The sequence below is a fragment of the Seriola lalandi genome, unplaced genomic scaffold (assembly GCF_002814215.2).
Source record: "Seriola lalandi dorsalis isolate HSWRI2012SDOR001 ecotype SW California unplaced genomic scaffold, Sedor1 jcf7180002054591, whole genome shotgun sequence".
In the NCBI taxonomy this organism is placed as follows: Eukaryota; Metazoa; Chordata; class Actinopteri; order Carangiformes; family Carangidae; genus Seriola; species Seriola lalandi.
Window position 1 is genome coordinate 525,680 of NW_019525144.1, and position 19,522 is coordinate 545,201.

A 19,522-nucleotide genomic window follows, 5' to 3' on the forward strand; every position below is an offset into this window, starting at 1 on the left:
CCCCACCCCCCCTAAAAAAATGATTATAGTTATATAAGTTTTCCCTCCCACTCCCTCCATCCTCTCAGCCATCAGCAGGGGTGTTGTCATGGCAACCCCCACCCCTCCTTTGAACGTCAGAGAGCCAGGAGCTGGAGGATGAAGCCGCATGCAGCTTCTGTCTCTTGTGCCTCCCAGAGAGCACCTGTGATTTTTGCCGTCTCACATGCAACAGTGGGAGCTGCAGCACTGGAAATAATCTAATGATTGTTTTGACTCGCAGCTGCCGCACATCACATACCATCAGACACACAGAGACCAACTGACTCAGCAGAGTCTGCAGGTAAGCACCATGCCTTTATTTACTACCGTGCACTATTTTTAGAACGCAACACCTGTGTGTGTGTGTGTGTGTGTGTGTGTGTGTGTGTGTGTGTGTGTGTGTGTGTGTGTGTGTGTGTGTTTGCAAGTTAAGAATCGTGAATCTCAGCCTGATAGAAGTGTTGATAGGCATTGTGTACTGTGTAACGTATTCATTCGTGTGCTTCATCCGACATTTGGGATTACAAGGAGGGAGCGGGAAGGCTTTCTAAGGAATGACTGCAAATAATGGGACACTGAGATGCTGCAGTTTGTCATGCATGATATCTTACCCAGCAGAGAGGGAGTGCTTGCAGGGATGACTTTTAAAGTACAACTCTGTTCATCCACCCTTCTCCAAAATCTCTCCCCTCGCCTCCTTTTCCTTCCTTTTCTCCATCACGTCCTTCCTCCCTATCCCCCATCACCCATCCATTTTTTCTGTCCTTTCCTCCTCCACCCTTCCCATGACTTCGCTCTGACAGCAGTTATGTCGTGGCTGTTCTTGGACTGGTTCGTCCCACTCTACCTGCTGGTGTCGGTTTTGGTGCTGGCAGGCTTCGGAGCGTGCCTGTACTTCCTAGAGCCCGGGCTGCAGGATGCCCACAAGTGGAGCAACAAAACAGTCCGGCATCACCCGCTGGTGGCCAGTGTGAACTGCAGAGATGACGATAGCAATGCCCTGATATGATCAAGAGGGCGAGGCGGCAGGCCATCTGGACAGGGGTGCTGCCAGGACACCGGAGGGATGGGAGCCAACACCTTAAAGATGGAGAAAGAAAAAGAAAGAGACAAAAGATGGAGGAAAGATTATCTGATAATAATGCAAGCCCTGTCCTATCATTCCAACTTTTCTCTGATCTCTGTAGATTTTTTGCTGTAGACATCAGGGAAAACTGAAGCAGTGGGAGATTTAAAGAATTTTTAAAATGTATCCAAATGCACAAGGAGGAGAAGACTTACATGCAGAAAGAGATTGTGAGGTGATTGGAGGACATGCTGCCCTTTAGAAACGTGTTTGAAACCCAATGTAAATTTCATGCCATCTTATACTTGTGCCAACTTTTACATACGTTTTGTAATTTGACAATCACTTTACATATATCATGGAGTTTACTTATATTGTGCATTTAATTAGTGAAGTGAATGACAATAAGTGCAATGAATTTGTTGCCACTGAGGAGGGTTTTTAATCCTCTCTGTGGCGATGTCGGCATGGCAGCTGCTGAGAAGCATGTAGATTGTTAGTGCCACTGTGCCAAAATGGTGTAGTAGTGACTTTATTAAAATAATGTGTACTGAATAAATGCGACTGATTTATTCAAGGTGCCAAGATTATCCTCGATGGACCAAGATTACAGAAAACTAGTATTTGGTAATGCTATAAGTGTATTTTTTTTTTTTGTTTTCATTGTTTTTACTTGACAGCATGGTGAGGAAACTGTGGGTGTGTAACAACCCTTTTTTGATGATCATATGCTTCCTTTGTTCATACAAAAATAAAACAGTTTAATCTTCAGTCCTTTGGGTTTACTCTGTACGTGATCACAAAGATAATAATACCGGAGTAAAGTAATATTTAAGATTTGTGGAGTATATCTGCACCATTGCTCAAAAGTGCATTTACTCAAGTGGCTTTTGTCATGGTACTTCTGTTTTATGCAGCTATGTTCCAGAGGGAAATATTGTACTTTTTACTTCACTGCATCTATCTGACAGCTAGAGTTTTCAAAATGACAATTTTATATTAAAAAACACATGAAAAGCTTATAAAATGCGAGACAAAACCTTACCAAAAAAAAGGGGTGTCTGATATGATGGTAGCCTCTTGTTACATTTCAGATGTCAAAGAAACTTTATTCAATCCATCCATTTTCTTTCGCTTATCCAAGGTCAGGTTGGATAGGCGAACTTCTCAGATAATCTCATTTAAATAACTGTTTCACAAAAAGCAATGAGTGAAAGTGAATGGGACAAAATGAACAGAGCTTTGATTTTTTTTTTTTTGTATTTAAGGTAAATGTCATTTAAAATAACATATCAGTTACAGGCCTCCAGTACTTTTCCTTTTGATACTTTTAATTCTTGGACTTTTACATGTAAAGGGGTATTTCTACATTGTTACATTGTTAGGCCATAGTAAACAATCTGAATACTTTTCCCACCTCTGATCTGGACTGTAACCAGACAGAACACATTCAGACTTCACAGACAGTGTCTGATGAACCGAACAAAATGAGGGACCAGAGTGGGAGTGAAACAGTGAAGCCTCAGTGTCGAGGAATGGAGAGAATGGCACTTCTGTGCCCACTACTTCCTACTTCTCTGTTCCTCGTCTCGCCCTCTTTGACTTATTCACTCACTCAGAGTGTCAACAACGGGGACAGAGAGGCAAGCAGCAGGTTTGTGTCTTTTTCCTCATTTGTAACCTTTGAAAACTTGTATTTTTTCTTTGTAGATGTTTGTTATTCAGTGAAAATGTATGGTGGCACTGCTTACCAGTCCTGCTGTCTCAGATTGCAGTGTTTGCTGTACTATCACTGTGTTCTTTACATGATTATTTTCATTTTATGCTACTTTATACTTCAACTCCGCTACATTTGACGCAGCTATAGTTGCTGCAGATTAACATCTAATATAAAAAACATGTTGAAATTTTAGCAAACAATGCACTTTTACAAATGTAATTACCCAACAAAGTAGTTACAGCTGAAACTGTAAAATGCTAATTACTCATTAAGTCATCAGTATTAACAATGTGATAATCATAGTTTAATTTTCACAGAGGCATTTCCTCTGCATAATGAGAAATTTTTTCCTTTAATACTTGAAGCATATTTTATAACACTCTCAAGGAGATTTTGAATGCTAAAAGATCTGAATGTTTCATCCACCGCTGTCTGACTTTGACTCTTACATTTGCTATTTCTCTTAGAACCTGATTTTCCTTTATTTTCCCCTAGCAACAGTTTAATTGGTCTTTGTTTCCATCTCCTCCTTCACAACTTCACAACTTCACACAAGAGAATGAGCATTTATGACCGTCTGGCTCCTTTGATGTCTCAAGTATCTGCATCCTCCAGACAAGCAAGGGAACATCCATCAGTCTGTTTGTCACCTCCTCTCTCGCTCTCTTCTCCTGTGATCAAAAAGAAAGTAATTCAAATCCCATCATTTGATGAGAGAGGGCTCATCTACGAAAAACACGACACAGAACAGATAACCACTGACAGGTAAATTGAGTTGTAGCTCATATTCTAAGTCAGTTTTGTGTTATGCAATATTGTAAATATTATATTGGATTCATTTTGCAGTTTAACAATTTTTCTTCCGTCTTTTGGCTCCAGATCTTTTGTTCCAATTTGTTCCACCAAGACATCCAGTCAGTCCTCTTGGAGTAAATCATGTCAGCATTCGCAGAGAATCCATGGGGAAAGAGCATCAACCCTCCCAAGAACCAAACCCAAAACATACAGCTCTCCAACTCTCTCCGCAAAGCCCAGCATCTCCATTTTTCCTGCCTCAAAGCCAAATTCTTCTCCCACTGCCTCCACTCTGAGGCCAAAGCCAAGTGATTCTCTTCATCTCCCCGCCTCACAGTTGAGTGATCTTCCTCCATTACTGCACCAGCCTCAGCCTCAGCCTAGTATATCCCCAACTCTGACTGTCCCAACACCCAGACTGAGTCCATCCCCAACGTCGCTGTGCCAAGGGATGAGTTTGGAAGGCCAGAGAGGCAAGCAGCCTTCTCCTGTAGCTAAAGAAAGACGTGCTCGATCTATAACCATCTCAAATACGAAAGTGGAGCGTAAACAGAGTTTCTCAAACGAGGCAAAGCATGACCTTCTTGACCAAGAAACTTTACTGGACTTTACTCATCCACATTTGAGAAGATCTTGTGCCGTGACGGGCAGAGAGTCTCTACATCAGACTCACTCTGAGTCCCAGATACACGCAGCCACGTCTCAGAATTCCTGCTTATTGCAAGGCAAAGTTGGTTCAAGTAAAAAAGAAAGTAGTTCAAAAGATAAACCAAAGCCTCCACCGAGGAATTTAGACTTTTCTGCAATCAACAAACCAAAATCAAACATCAAACAGCAACAGGAATTTTTGCCAAGTCCAGCAACAAGTACACAAATATTTCTCTCAGAGTCTGAGGGGATTCAGTCGGCTAATGTTCCCAGAGAATCTCAGTCAGTGCTTGATGGACTGAATGCTCAGAGGAAATGTGCAGACTACCCTCCGGATAGATACTACACTCAAACTGCAAGGTCTGCCTCCAATAATAAATCATATGAACAAATGAGAAGTACAGCTTTACCTACAACTCCTAAAATGTCATTATCCACAGAGCCTCTCCTGAGTCAGTCGACTGTTTCACCCAATATAGAGACAAGGAGAAGACGATTTGATTTGTACAATGAAACGAAAGTGGATACATTTCCACCAGGCTCTAATCTCAGGAGACCCAAGAAAGAAAACAACTCACAGACAGTTACAGGAAACTCTTGGCCTACTCTCTTTCAACAAACTGGAGCATCTCAACACATCAAGTCCCAACAGAAACGCAGGTTCTGGTCAAAGGCCCAGAGTGAAACTGCCCAGATGGATGTACAGAGCACAGTGAGTAACTCTGACTGTTTTACAAAGGATTACAGCTGCCAGTCAAGAGGCATCGACCAGAAAACGGAGGCTTCTCAGCGTGCACACAGATTAAATCGACTTAAAACATGTCTGGTGGTGCCTCAGACGCAAGAGGCCTCCCGACCTTCCTCTGTTGAGTGCACCGCACCACAAACAGGAAGCTCTTCAATCGCTGACATCCCATCACAGAAATATCTGTTAGATCACAGGCTATCTCCTGGGCAAAATAAAAACCACAAAGAGGTGACACTCAGTGACACAGGGCCGAATCAAACAGATATTTTTGCACCACCTGACCACCATAGTGTGCCCACAAAGCTACTAGAACATCCCTCAGAGAAATGCGTGGTAAGCTGGCCTCCGTCTGTGGCTGGCTGCCCATTCAACACAAACAGCTGTGGCAGTAGTTCAAAGGGGGTCTTTGACCTGCCATCCCAGCCACAGCACAGACTGTACCAGAGACCAGAAGAGACAACAACATCAACAACAGCTTCCCTTCCACCAAACCAAGTGGATTACTCTTTAGCGAAAAGAGCATTTATCATGGAGGAACCAGAGGACCCGTATTACGTCACCATGTATTACCCAGGCTCAGTGTATGTGGGTGAGTACAGAGATATCCAAACCACTTGGAAGACTTTAACGCAACAAAGTCAACACATTCATCTGAGCATACATGACAGGGACTCTTTCATCTCTTGTTGTTTAATCTGTTTAGAGTAGGAGTTAAATAATTTTCTATCTAAGGGGGCGGGAATTATGATGAGGGGGTGGTCAAAGAGGATAGCAGAGGGAATTAAGACACCGCTGCTTATCAGCAGAGTAACAGACGTGCTGAAGGGAGACGTGACAGCGTTGGTTAGCAGACTCTATCAAAGTGACTAGCACAAGAGGACAAGGCAAAACAACTTGCCATAGAAACAAGCAAACGCAGCGAAAACATGCCGAGAGGAAAGCTAAAGAAGAGTGAGAGGAGAGCAGCTCAGACATAAAGTGTGAGTATTGTGGCACTTTGAAGAATATATCTACCTTACAATATCACAGCAACACTCGCACATACTGTGTAATTGTTCCTTTTTAAAGTTGAAGTTAATCCTGTTATAATACCACAGGACAGATATTTAAAAAACACCACTGAGTATAAATGAGGTGTCTGCATCTCCCTAATGAGAATCACAGATGTATTATGAGGTCCTATAGGATATCTCTAACTACTAGCACTTACTATGCACTTTCACTTCTTAACTTGATCTCTTTGAATAGATGCAATTTTTACTACTTACATCAACGGTCTCCGACTGCCCTGGAGCCTTGATGTTGTCCCTCACCTGTAAGTGATTTTTGGATAAAAGCAAAGTAGAAAATGTAAATGTAAATCATAATGCAGCGGTGGTGATCTTTTTAAGTGAAGCAATATCTACAAGTGATCCTTTTTGCCACAGGTTGCGAACTAGTAATGTGTGGTCCAACTAAAAAGTTGACTGTCAGATAGTTTTGTTTGAATGGAGCTGCTTGATTTTTTTTTTTCTTGTGCTCTCAACTGTGTCAGAGTTTTCGTCAGGGGATGAGGTTTGTTCACTTGTCAGATCTGCCAATCCTGTATGTAAGCTTAGTGGCTGTTCACAATATAAAAGAGAAGATTGGCGGGGGGGAAAAAAGTCAGAAAATAGCAGAAATATGACATATATTTTTCCATCATCATCTTGCAACCCCTCAGGTTTATCCTGTAGGTCTAGTTGGGAACAATTGTTGTGGTGATTTTATACTATAGTACATTTCACCACGGTCAAATGTATTTTAGAGCATTTACTGAAGCACTGTTCTTAGCTACAATTCTAAATCGCTTTTACTTTACTTGAGTATTTTCATTTTATGCTACTTGATGCTTTACAGTTTCATTTCCAATACATTTCAGAGGGAAATACTATACTTTTTACTCCATTACATTTATTTATCTGACTGCTGTAGTTAGTAGTTACTTTTCAGATTTTACATTTAAAAACATAGAATAAGCTTATAAAATGCCTTATATTTCCTATATTATACCAGTGGTGACAAACATTTTTGATGATTTGTTCACATTTCCCCTTGACTCTAAATTCCTTTAAATGCTTTCATTTCAGTTACTTTACTCAGTTACTTGAGGCTCAAAAAGTAAAACTCTCAAATGTTTCACAAATAAAGGCAACAGTTTGAGAAAGGTCCAAAAGAAGGATAGAGATCTTTCTAGCAGAACTTCTTCTCTACCCCATAAATAATCTCAAGACCCCTCAGAGGGCTTTCCCAGCCCCATAGGTAAGGAAGTAAGCCACTGAATGAAACTACTTAATAATGTGCAAAGTGACTAAAAGCTCCACCTCGACCAGCTACAACAGCAAAATGCTGTTTAAGCAATGGTACATTAATGACCTTATGATAAAATGAAAAGTAAAATAAGCTTTCATGAAGGAGTCCATTTAGCTGATAATACTTCTGACTTTTGCTGAATTAGGATTTTCAATGACTTTTACTTGCAGTGGAGGATTTTAACAGTTTTGCATTAGTACTTTTTCTTGAGGAAAAAAAACTTCTATGACTACACTTATAAGCAAAGCAGGGTTGAAATTATTATTATTTTAAGCTTCTACTTCAGTAAAGGATCTGAATAGGCCTGCTTATTCCACACTGCTTCAGGGAAAGATCTCAGTACAACTTCTGACCACATCAGAGAACTCTGAATAGTGAACAATGGATCCAGATCAAACTGGATTTGTTTTACCTAATTATAATACAATCCAAAACATTCACTATAAATAGTCTGTATCACTCACTGTACCAAAAAAATGTCCCTTAGAGGTAATGTTGCACTGCGCGTGCGCGCTGCATCTCCCCACTCCCTCTCCTCTTGTCGCCATGGTAACGGAGAAGGGGGGGTAACGGCCGAAGGGGAGGACAGAGGAGAGGTACCCAGACTCATCACATGACCGCTCCTTGTTATCTCTGTGGTGGATACATATCGTTTGTTGCTGGACCGGGAGCGACATTAGATCAGTCAGTGATCAAGGAGCCCGTCCTCTCCTCGAGCAGATTGACGGTCGGTTGAACGGGACTCGGTAAGTGAGACACTAGTCTGCGCCGCCGAGCCGAGCCCACCGTAGCTAGCAGCTAACACGGAGCTGCCACTAGCTGCTGTTATCCAGCATGGCTGGAGAGAGACAATGGGGTCGACAGGCAGTGATGGAGCCAACCTCTTGTTTTGTAATAAAAAAGACAAAAGCAGCGTTTGACTCGTATAAGCATCTTTATATCAGGGAAACAGGTCGCAGCCTTCATGTCACCAGAGCATCAGCAGCTACTGCATATTCCAGCCTTCAAGTGTGATTTGTCTGCAGTATGTAGCTCCAAATTAATGCTGAAATAATTCTGCAAATCTGTTGATCTGTGAATGTAGCTACTGTACGTGTGAGGCAGGGTTAGAAACTTTTGAATAAGGGAGGCCTAACTGGTGCACAGATTTAAAGGAGGGGTGCATTTGTAAAAATTAGTATAAATGTGTCAAGTAGGGCTGCAACTAATTGTTATTGTCATTATCTATTAATATGCAGATTATTTACCCAATCAATTAATAATTTGGTCTATAACATAGCAAATGTTGGAGATTGTCCATCATAACATCCTGGAGCACAAGGGGATTCTTTAAATGTTTGTCCAACTAACAGTCCAATGTTAGACATTTTTGTTTGATAAATAATTAATCAATTATCAAAGTAGCTGCTGATTAACTGTCTTTCAGTCGAATAATTGTCTAACCGTTGCAGCTCTAGTGTTAAGACTCCAAACTGAATGAGACACAAAGCAGCTAACTTGTTTTACACTAAGTTGTCCTTTTGTGGTCATTTTGTGTATCTTTGTGGTTGTTTTGTGGTAGTGCCACTGCTGGCCACCCATTCTGACCCAGCCCCCACCCCCCCTGCTCCTGAGGCAGAGAGGGGAGCAGAGCTGCATGACCACTGAGTGTTGTGAATCAAAGTGACAGCCACTGCCTCAGTGACCTGTATGATCTGTATCTACGGCGGTGGCTGCGCTGACTTAAAGCATGGCAGCAGGCTGCTCCATGTGTACGCCCTGGAGGGCTTAGGTTTACAACATCTTGGCTCAGCCTCCTGTCTGTTGCCATCTGCCTGTACTGTTTGCTTCACTTGAAGGGCTCACCTGTAGTGGAGTCAGAGGTCACGCAAATAGTGTTCAAATAGTGTTCAAATAGTGTATCAATTAATCAACTAATTGTTGCAGCTCTAGTGCTTACAGCGTTAAAAAGTTACATTTAGGGATGACCCAAACCGACCCGTGCTGACTCTTAAACTCTGCCGATACTGAGTACCATTAGAAGCAGATATTTTACAGTAACATTGATGAAGAAACTGTCTTTAATGTAGGTCTATAGCTCTAGATCTAGATAAAGAGCTGGCCAATACCAGATTAGATTAATACGGCCAGTATCTACACCAGTCTACTCTCCAGTTATATTTATAGAATTCAACAGCAACATCTGTGTTTAGAAACAACCGGGCATGTGAGGAAGTATATATGTTAGTGATTTAGGTGAACCAGCTTTTTAAGCCTACTGCAACAACCCAATTCCTCAATGTAGAAAAAGGAATGGGAGAAAAAACCGCAGCTGCTCTACTGGCCTACTTCTTCCTCATGTAGCAATGTTTTCTGTTGAAATTGTCTTATTACCCTCCTCGCTGTCTCATTTCTAGACATGTCAGACGTAGTTCCTCCAGAAGTGAGACCCAAACCAGTTGTCCCTGCCAAGCCCCCAAATGTGGGGGCTCCTTCCCCCTCCAGCCCCTTTCCACCCCAGGGGCCAGGCGGTGGAGCAGGCAGCGGTGGGGTCTCCGCCCCTCCTCCGAGTGCCATTCCAGTCCCAATCGGGAGTCACGGCCCGGGCTTCGCTGCCAATCACGGTATTGGTCATGGTGTGGGCCACGGTGCGGGCCATGGTGGGGGCCATGCTACAGCACACAGCGGAGGTCATGGTCACGGCGGCTCCCACAGCTCCAGCGGAGGATCCACTCTGCTGGGGTACATTGGTATTGACACCATCATTGAGCAGATGAGGAAGAAAACCATGAAGACTGGCTTTGATTTCAATATCATGGTAGTCGGTAAGTCACAGCAGGATTTGCCTGTGGATTTTCTTCTTGGTGAAAAGAAATTATGTTTTTCCTGCACAGCTGGACACTTCTCATTTTCTCTCACAATTGCTTCCCCTCCTTCTCCCCGCAGGTAACAGCGGTTTGGGAAAGTCGACTCTTGTGAACACCTTATTCAAGTCCCAAGTGAGCAGGAGGAGCGCAGGATGGGCCCGCGATGAGAAGATCCCCAAAACTGTGGAGATCAAAGCAGTGTCTCATGGTGAGTAGAGAGAGAAAGAGAGAGAGAGAGAGAGAGCGAGAGAGAGGGAGAGACAGGGAGAGATCCTGTTCTTTCTTTAGGGTCAGATATTTATAGTAGCATTTAATTTGACAGAGAAAATTGACGATCTTTGACCATGTTCTCAGTCCTACATAGCCTACTTACAGTATATCAGTGCACCCTGGTAGCTGCCAAGAAACCTTGCCATTTATTTTCAGCTGAGTTACAAATACACATTGCCAGCTTCTGCATCTCCTGTAGGGACTTTGTATGACATGCGCATCATTCGTTTACTGTGATTGTCTACTTTGCCCTGTCTGTTTTCAAAATATCCCAAAAAAATAATAAATGTATAAAGCAGAAATTTTGTAGGCAGATCACTTAACTAGATTTTTGGTGTTGATCTGGGTCTTCTTTTTTTTTTTTACACAATTGTCTGATGCAGTGTAAATGTGCCAGTGTAAGTTGAAACGTTCTGTGTTTGCAAGCAAAGTTCACTGTGTCCATGGTACAAAACAGAGTTTGCTAAAAGAGGATCAGTCAGGACAGGCAACCAAATAAAAAAAAGTAAGTGAGAGGTCATGACAAGCTGGCAGGAAAGGGTAACAGGAACACTCTCCCAGTAAGGCAGAACACACAATAGACAATCTGACAGGGAACTGGGCTAAGGGGCGCATGTATATATATGTTGGGAGCTGATTAGGAGATTGGTAACAGCTGTGCAGGTGGATGTGGCGGTCAGATGGTGCTGAATGATGGGAGAGACTATAGACTACTGCAAGACAAGGGAAATATGAGGCTCTCAAGTGACAGGAAGAACTAGTAACTGACAGACTGACAACGGGAAAAACGATGCAGAATATTAAAGGATGAGTTCACAGTTTTTCCAGTCTGGCGAATAGTTAGTCTGCCCAGGACTTCACCTATATCCTCGTCATGTTCGCCATCTCAGCTAATGAGTCAGGAGCTTGCCAGTCTTTTGAGTCAGCCATAGTGACGTCTTCCAGTGGCTAATACTAGCTTGAAGGCTCAGTGCCAGAGGAGTAGTGGAACCAGAAGCATGTTCATCTATTGATTGACAACTGTTATCTCCCACCTGTGACTTTTGCCATCTCTGATTGGTTAGAAGGCTGAGGCTCACTCAAAAACTTTAGAAGGGAATATTTCTGTACTGCTGCCATGCTGTTACTAAGACTACATTGAAATCACATTTGGAAATCACTTAATGGCCAGTATGAATACGAGGAACGATTACAGCAAGCAAAAGGAATATGGGCACCTGACGATTGTTTTAAGACAGAAAAGACAATTGTGAACCTATGCTTTAAGGCCTGGCTGTCACCATAAACTTCATTAGGGAGGCTTCAGATTTGCCAAGTGTTGTCAAGATTTTTCATTATCAGCTTCTATATAATGCCTCATGTGCCTAAATATAACATGTCAGTGGTCATGTGTTACATTTCTCAGAACAATTAATGAAGCTTTTAGTATATAATAATGATAAATAATGATTTTCTTGCAGAACCATATTTCTGCATCAGCTGTGGTGTATAGCATTTTGTTGAGTGAAAATATGAATGCTAACGTTCAGTAATAAATAGCTTGACCTTATTTCTACTTCTCCTTCATGACTGAAACTCTGACTACTTCATGACAAATGGTATTTAGTCATCAGTCAGTACAGAGTGTTCTTGGACCTACAGATTCTCACTGGATCGCTGACAGCTCTACTCGATGCAAATTAATCTGTGCTGGCAGTAATGTCCTTTACTGTGGGGATTTTCATAATGGAGAGAAGGCATTTTGCTTTCAAACAAGGCTTGTGCAAATTTGTTGATCTCGACACTACACCGCACGTACTGTATACTGTAGGTGCATCAGAACTGGTTTAACTGCCTGAGCTTATGAAATGGTCTCTCACTTTCACTCTCACTCTCACTTTCTCAGAGTGGAGACTTTAGCTAATCCAGCCAGGCTATGTTTGTCTCTTACATTTCCATTATAAGACGACATCTAAAATGAGACATGCAAATTTTACAGTTGGTAAAAAAAAACAAAAAAAACAAAGTCTCTTATCTCCATTCTGATAAAACTAGAGACACGTTCCACAAATAAATGAGAGACTGGTCTATGGATTTAGGCATTCTTAGTTTGTCTTTCTTACTACAAGTTAGGCGGTTGCATAATGTTGAAGATTACATAATTTGAAGCCTAAAAACTTTGTTGCCATAAAATGAGACAATGTCAGGAAGAAATGGTGTGTTTCCATGGTAACAACAATGAACCCTGCTGACAAATGACACAAAGAGGTAATCATAGCTCCGTTTGTGGTTTGTTGACAACAATGTAGGATGACGTATTAGAATTGTTTCATTCATCACTGAGTTTTTAAACAACAGTGAGCTGTGATTTCTGTTTGAAAAGTCCAAATTTAGCTAGTTCATAGCAAAGTGTCCCCATTTAAAGCCAGTGTGTATAGTGTTTAAAAATGTCTGACTGTGGCGCCCCACCCCCAGTGTTAGTATCAAATCAGACAGCTATGTGCGGAATTTAAAAAATCAGTTGGTGACTCTTCAGTATGTAGAGCGCAGTGCTATGCTCATCAAGGCATGTGGGACTGATAAACTGACTGAACTGGCATTTACATATGTCCTTGATGGTTTATCGGCACCGGGGAAACAGTGATGATATGTCAAACCCATGGACTGGGCTCAGCGTTTGGTTGCTACAGTTTACATGATCATGCGCACATTGCCTGCGGTCGACAGTGACCTGACATTAATATGCCCTTTCCAGTTAGAGAGAGACACAGCAGAAGTGCTGCATCAAAAAAATCTTGTTCAGATCATTTATATAATATTTGCTGTGTGTATCTCAACAGCCGCTTCTCTGAAAATTCCAGACGTAAACATTTGTTTAATATGTTGAATATTCAGATATGCATATCTTTTTTACAGTCATTGAGGAGGGTGGTGTGAAGATGAAGCTGACAGTCGTTGACACTCCCGGCTTTGGAGACCAAATCAATAACGACAACTGGTGAGTTTCCCAACTCATGGATCATTAAATTCTCGTAAATATCATCATTATTATTTAACCAATAACTACTTTTCTCTTGTCGACTTACAAAACTGTATTTTTAGTTCAGGAGTGCTGCTGAGCATTTAATTCCCCAAAGCTACAATGAAAATGGTCCTTGTTGAGAAAACTGTATTTCTACATATCCTACTCTTTTCTATCTCGAGTAATCTTTGTCCCCCAAGCTGACCTCTTCTCTTGTTTCTGAAGCTGGGAACCCATTTCCAAGTACATCAATGAGCAGTATGAGAAGTTCCTAAAGGAGGAGGTCAACATCACCAGAAAGAAGCGCATCCCTGACACCAGGGTGCACTGCTGTCTCTATTTCATCTCCCCAACCGGACACTCGTGAGTTAAATGTTATCAGATGTAGAGATTAGTAAAGTAATCAGTCAGACCATGTGTTTTTAGTAATCTGAAGGCAAGCTTGAAGAGGACAGTATTCATACACTCACCCACAGTGCTAATGTTCATTTATCCAAAAAACATTTCATTTCACTTTAACAAAGCGCTCCATCAATTGTGCTACTTTATATTGTAGACAACACACACCTCTGCCTGCTCTCCGAACACCTCACAATTAGCTCCAGTTGACAACTGTGAAATTGCTCTTAAATGGATAAATGGATACAGTCTTTTGTTACAGCCAGTGTATCCCATTCCTCTTAGCCAGGGTAATTGAGACCGACAGGATGTTTTGTGTGCAGGCAAACAAGAACTGGGACACAAACTTTGTCTAGTGATAAGCCCACTTTTCAAAAGCATTCACACTGTAGATCTTTTATAATTGCTACAAGACCAGGGAAAGGTAATGAGATGTATTATACATGACAAATAAAATCCCAGTTCCTCCCTCTGCTATTTGTTAACTTGCAAACAAGCTCTCTGGGAGAATCACAGCTCCTAAATCTGCCTACTAACTCATTTCCTTTCTTTGTCTTCTCTGTTTTCTTTCTCTCTCAGACTTCGGCAGCTAGACACCGAGTTCATGAAGCGCTTGAGTCACTCGGTCAACATTATTCCTGTCATTGCCAAAGCAGACACGATGACCATTGAGGAGAGGCAGGAATTCAAACAGCGGGTGAGTTTCACCGAAGAGCCCCAGATCATCCCACTAAAGCTAGATGATAATCAGCTTATTGCAGAGGAATTGGTATCAGAGTAAATGTCAGCTGACATTTAAACAAGAAAAGTCAGTTCAGAAACAACAGAAATGTTTGAGGTAATGTAGAAAATGTGTCAGTACATATCTTGGTCTTTGAAGCTGCTCTAATCAATATTTGAATCAATACTTTATACTAACTATGAATAAAATGACTGCATGTGATGTGAAATGGGTAGCTACAGAGAATTATCACACATCTCTATAGTTCCCCCTCACCTCTACAGACTGTTTTAGCATCTGTTAACTAATTATTTTGGTTTTACATTCCTTGAGTTTATTGTTTTGGTTCAGTCACATTGCTCTCATCAGTGTTTCCATATCCAGCATGTGTTCACCAAAAAAAAGGAACTGGTCAAGACTAAAACAGATACCAAAGGAGAGTGAATGTTGGAGTCACTTAATTGTCAGGTGGCCAGAAACATGGATCATAATGAATTCTAATGTTGCTCTGTATCTGCTGGCTGTGTAAATAAGCTACAGTTCATCATATGCATTATAAGCGCACAAGGTGGTAATATGTCAGCATTGTGTTTACAGCTTGTTTCTTCTGCCCCCAAGTGGCCAAAAAATCAACTCATGCTGGTTTAAAAAACATAATTTAAAGGATCCTCATTAAAAATGTTTGTTTGTGTTATGTGTATATGTGATTTAAAGACAGGGCTCAGATAAAGCTGTGTCACATAAAGAGTTTTTTATTTGTCTCCTGGCTTTATGTTGTGCTGTAGGTAAGAAAGGAACTGGAGATGGGTGGGATTGAGTTTTACCCGCAAAAAGAGTTTGATGAGGACATGGAGGACAAAAGTGACAATGACAAGATCAGAGTAAGTGGTCCTGTTCTTTCTCTCTTACACATTTTTCCCTGATGATTTTCCTCCTCCTCAAGAGAATGAGTCTCTGCCACCCCTCCTCTCCACCCACCCTGGCCCACCCTCTCTCTCATCCTCATGCACTGCTTCCTCTGAGCAGAATGTCAGGGCACTGGGGCATGTTGTGTATTTGTTTCATCTCATAAGCCTTGTGTCGCTCTCTTCAGTACACTGAACCGCGTTGAAATGTCTGTCCATAGGAGGCGATGCCCTTTGCTGTGGTGGGCAGTGACAAAGAATATCAAGTGAATGGCAAACGAGTTCTGGGGAGGAAGACAGCATGGGGAATCGTAGAAGGTGGGTGATATGGCCTTTCCTAGAAAGTAACATTTACAGACTCTTTGTCACAGACAAGGTATTGATAGTCTTAGATAAAGGACTTGAAATACAAGATTTTAGCATTTTATTCTCTTCTTTTTGTTGCAGTTGAAAATCCCAACCATTGTGAGTTTGCTCAACTGAGAGATTTCCTGATCAGGTAAAGCAATGTTTTAAATATCAAAGCAATGCAATAAACTGGAATTTAGGAGCAATTATAAATAATGGGATTTGACATATTGGGAAACTTTTTCTGCGTAATGGTATTGTAATAATTACGTGAAACATGAGGTGAAAGATAATAGAGCTGTAGCTGATGGTTATTTTTGTCAAATAATCAATTATCTTTTTTATTCTGGGGTAATCATGAATTTTTTTCCAATGCCCAAAGTGACCTTTTTAAAACCAAAATTGCTGCCAGTTAATCTTCGTCAATAAACCAATTAATTAATCCATTAATTGACTCATTATTTAAACATTTTAATTGTTTGCTGGTAAGAAAGTATTTAAAAATGTTACTCTCTTGCAAATCCTATTGGTTCATATTACTTCCTGGGTCCAGTTATTCTTTTGCAGTGGGTAGGATTCTAGCACTGCATTAAAGTAAACCATAAACATAACAAAACTCTAAATACATGACTAGTATCATGTCCCGTCTGTGTTCCTGTATTCCTCTTTCTTAGGTCTCACCTCCAGGATTTGAAGGAGGTCACTCATAACATTCACTATGAAACTTACCGTGCCAAGAGACTGAACGAGAATGGAGGCCTACACCCCATATCCTCCAACGACACCCAAGAAAGCAACCTGTAGTCAGTCAGTCAGTCAGTCAGTCAGGGGAGGAGTTCAGACAAAGTAAGAGTGAAAACAGTGCAATGAAGCTGATAGATGAATCTACAGAATATTATAATCAGTCACCACAGCATCGCTGCATGCTTGGAAAACATTTAAATCTGTAAAAATTGGTGTTTTTTTGTTTTTTTTTTGTGATTCTAAAATTCACAGATTGTTTAATCCACATTCTTCCCCACATCATCCTGACACATACACATATCAAACCCCTCTAGTCCCATTTCAGAGTAACTCCTTTGAATATTTGGATGAAAGGACAGTCCTACCCAGAGACTTAGTGCCATTATAAAAGTAACATTTTATCTACTGCCAATGCCTTGTCATTTATCATTGTCCGGGTAGTATGAGCTTAGAAAGTGCCATGTTATAATGTGTATAAGAGGATTATTTTAAAGTTTTAGTGTTGTGTAGCAACCAATGTCTGAATTCAGACAAAGGAAATTATTTGCTCTCAATATAAAAATCATAATTCCTTTGTAGTAGTGATGCATGAGCCAGCTCTGTAGTTGACTCTGTACAAATTGCTTTTTTAAAATTCTCTTCAGTAACTGTTCATTTGAAGAAAGACTCCCTGTGGCTTTACTGTCAGGAGGGCTTAACAAACATTACAAGTACTGCTGTCTCCTTCTGTACCCACCCTCATGAAGAAACAAATGAAATTTGTTTAATCAAAGTTCCCTCGCTCTGTTTGAGGTGATTTACCATTTTGAAATAGGTAACGTGTGCAGACCTGCATACTAAGATCAGAGACAGCTGCAACATCAGTCACATATGAAATGCAATTCGGTGGGCGACAATGTGTGCGTGATTAAAGAGTCCTCTGGGCGCATGACTGTGCACATCCCAGATTCTGTGATTCTATTAATCACCGTAATAGAGCAAAAAACTAAATGAACAGTTTGCGACAGTACGGCTCAGCATATGTTGTTACACCACAGTGGGTAGAGAGGAAAGGGGAGCTGTCATTTGTGTGCATTTGTGCTGTGCTCACCTGCATTGGCTGACTGTGTTCTTACAGTGACAATGGAGTGCAATTATACAACCAATGAGTGGTTTTATTATTATTAAATATTATGTTTTTTCTGGAGCCAGATGGACTTGTGACCTATTCTGCCACTTAAATTGACAACATGCACCCAATTTTAATGCAAATCTAAAAGCCTGCAATGTTTAATTTAAAATGTATTACTTTATAGAAATAATAGATTAGCATGGCAAATGTCATGAAAAATCAAATTTAATTTACAAGCTCACTCAACAGAAGTAAGTCATATGGTGTAAATCAGTAAGTGAAAATCACTAGTCTTTGCTCAAGTTTTTTTTTTTTTGTTTTGTTTTTGTTTTTTATTTGGTAGGTTTGGTTGATTTAATGCATTTTCATCCTAATTGTATCCACTCACCATGAAAAGTGTATTTTCTGCCCCCCCCCCAAAAAAAAAAAAAAAATCCAATCCACTGGTGTAATCAGTATAACTGTGCAACAAGTTGAATAACAACAAGTCTGAAATGAAAACTAAAAACTGTTTTATATTATTTATTGTTTGACGTCATGTGCCATGCAAAGTATTGGTGAACGTAACAGTGATCTGACCCAGAGATGAGGACAGTATTTTGCTTGTTTTTGTGTTGCTAGTTTAAAATTAAATTCCTCTTGTTCACCACTTGGTGGCAGTACTCTGCCATGTAAAAGCAGTAACTCAACAGAACAAGAAATAGGTACTTGGATGTTGGTCCAAGTACCTATTTCTTGTTCTGTTGAGTTACTGCTTTACTGCTTTGTGTCCTAAGCTGACACTCCAACTGTCAGTTTTTTCATATCAAATCCAGTCTCATTTCCTGATGAAGTTTACAGAGTTTGGATCCTCCACTGCTGTCAGTGATAACTAATACAGTATATCTCTCTAGATCAGGTTTACAAGAAGCTTCAAGCTTTAACCCAATAGTATGCAGTCAGTGGGTGGGTGTAATTATTTAAAATCAATACATTTATTAAGTTGTAAACATTCCTACTGTTCTACCATGAACTGTCTGCAGTAGAGCACAAAGATGCCAAAACCACAAGTAAATCAATCTTTGAAAAGCTATCAATATTTTTGGTTTTAGTTGAATCATCATTTTATACAAACATACACATTTTTGCGATTTTGATATGAAGTGTGATGTCTGCAACAAATGATAATAGTCATCTGTGATTTTAGTGCAGTCAAAGGTTTTCAAGCAGAAATTTGAAATTGTTTGTGTGTGCATGCTTGTATCCATATTGCCCGTTTGTTTACAGAAGTTCACACATCACTGCAACTTTAAATCAACTTATCAGCTATTTCTGAGTGTGTGATGTGTACATTAAATTGCTATATCATGAAGTAAAACGCTGCTGTCTTAACTCCTGTAACTAAAGTGACGGCCCACTATCCACCTATCACTCATTCCTTTGAATCAGTATAACTTCACCTTGTAAATGTATTTAATAACCACTTTTCTCAAAGTTGCTGTGACACATTGAGAGATAATTTCTAGAGTTGTATTATTTATACATTAATGTCTTATTATTATTATTGTAATTTATTCTTTATTTAATAAAGCACATTTCCATGTTTTTTGAAATTGCTTTTTTCATGAATGTCTCAATAATCATTTACACAAATATTTATATCATACCCTCAAAATGCTCAAATCAATATTTGTGATATTTTTTCCATCATTATTATTAGTCACAGTTTTGGAACTGCCGTATAGATTTTAAATATTTACATCACTGCAGGTATACCATGAATAATGATGACAAGCTAATTTAAGGGAATTTTTGGGGGAAATCACTCATCACCCATATTGTATGCTAAGCTTGTTACAGTATAAACAC

The 19,522-nt window shown here is 40.4% G+C and overlaps 1 protein-coding gene and 1 long non-coding RNA gene across 5 annotated transcripts; both read left to right on the plus strand.

Moving 5' to 3' along the window:
* Positions 1-6: 6 nt before the first annotated feature.
* LOC111664519 (uncharacterized) lies at positions 7-1,858 on the plus strand. Its single transcript, XR_002761443.2, has 2 exons — positions 7-322; positions 825-1,858. It is a non-coding gene; the product is annotated as an uncharacterized LOC111664519 (long non-coding RNA).
* Positions 1,859-3,340: 1,482 nt separating this feature from the next.
* Positions 3,341-19,266, plus strand: septin3 (septin 3). 4 transcript variants are annotated; one of them, XM_023419184.2, is made up of 11 exons: positions 3,341-3,572; positions 3,687-5,587; positions 9,726-10,133; positions 10,255-10,383; positions 13,341-13,422; positions 13,672-13,809; positions 14,425-14,542; positions 15,352-15,447; positions 15,693-15,789; positions 15,919-15,970; positions 16,494-19,266. In XM_023419184.2, exons 1-11 carry the CDS (start codon positions 3,367-3,369, stop codon positions 16,621-16,623), a joined length of 3,357 nt encoding a protein of 1,118 aa, XP_023274952.2. In that variant the 5' UTR covers positions 3,341-3,366; the 3' UTR covers positions 16,624-19,266. The 4 variants fall into 4 exon arrangements, with proteins under 4 accessions (XP_023274952.2, XP_023274954.1, XP_087033486.1 ...); XM_023419186.2 differs by lacking the exons at positions 3,341-3,572; positions 3,687-5,587 and adding an exon at positions 5,787-5,978; XM_087177360.1 differs by lacking the exons at positions 3,341-3,572; positions 3,687-5,587 and adding an exon at positions 6,009-6,313.
* Positions 19,267-19,522: the final 256 nt, after the last annotated feature.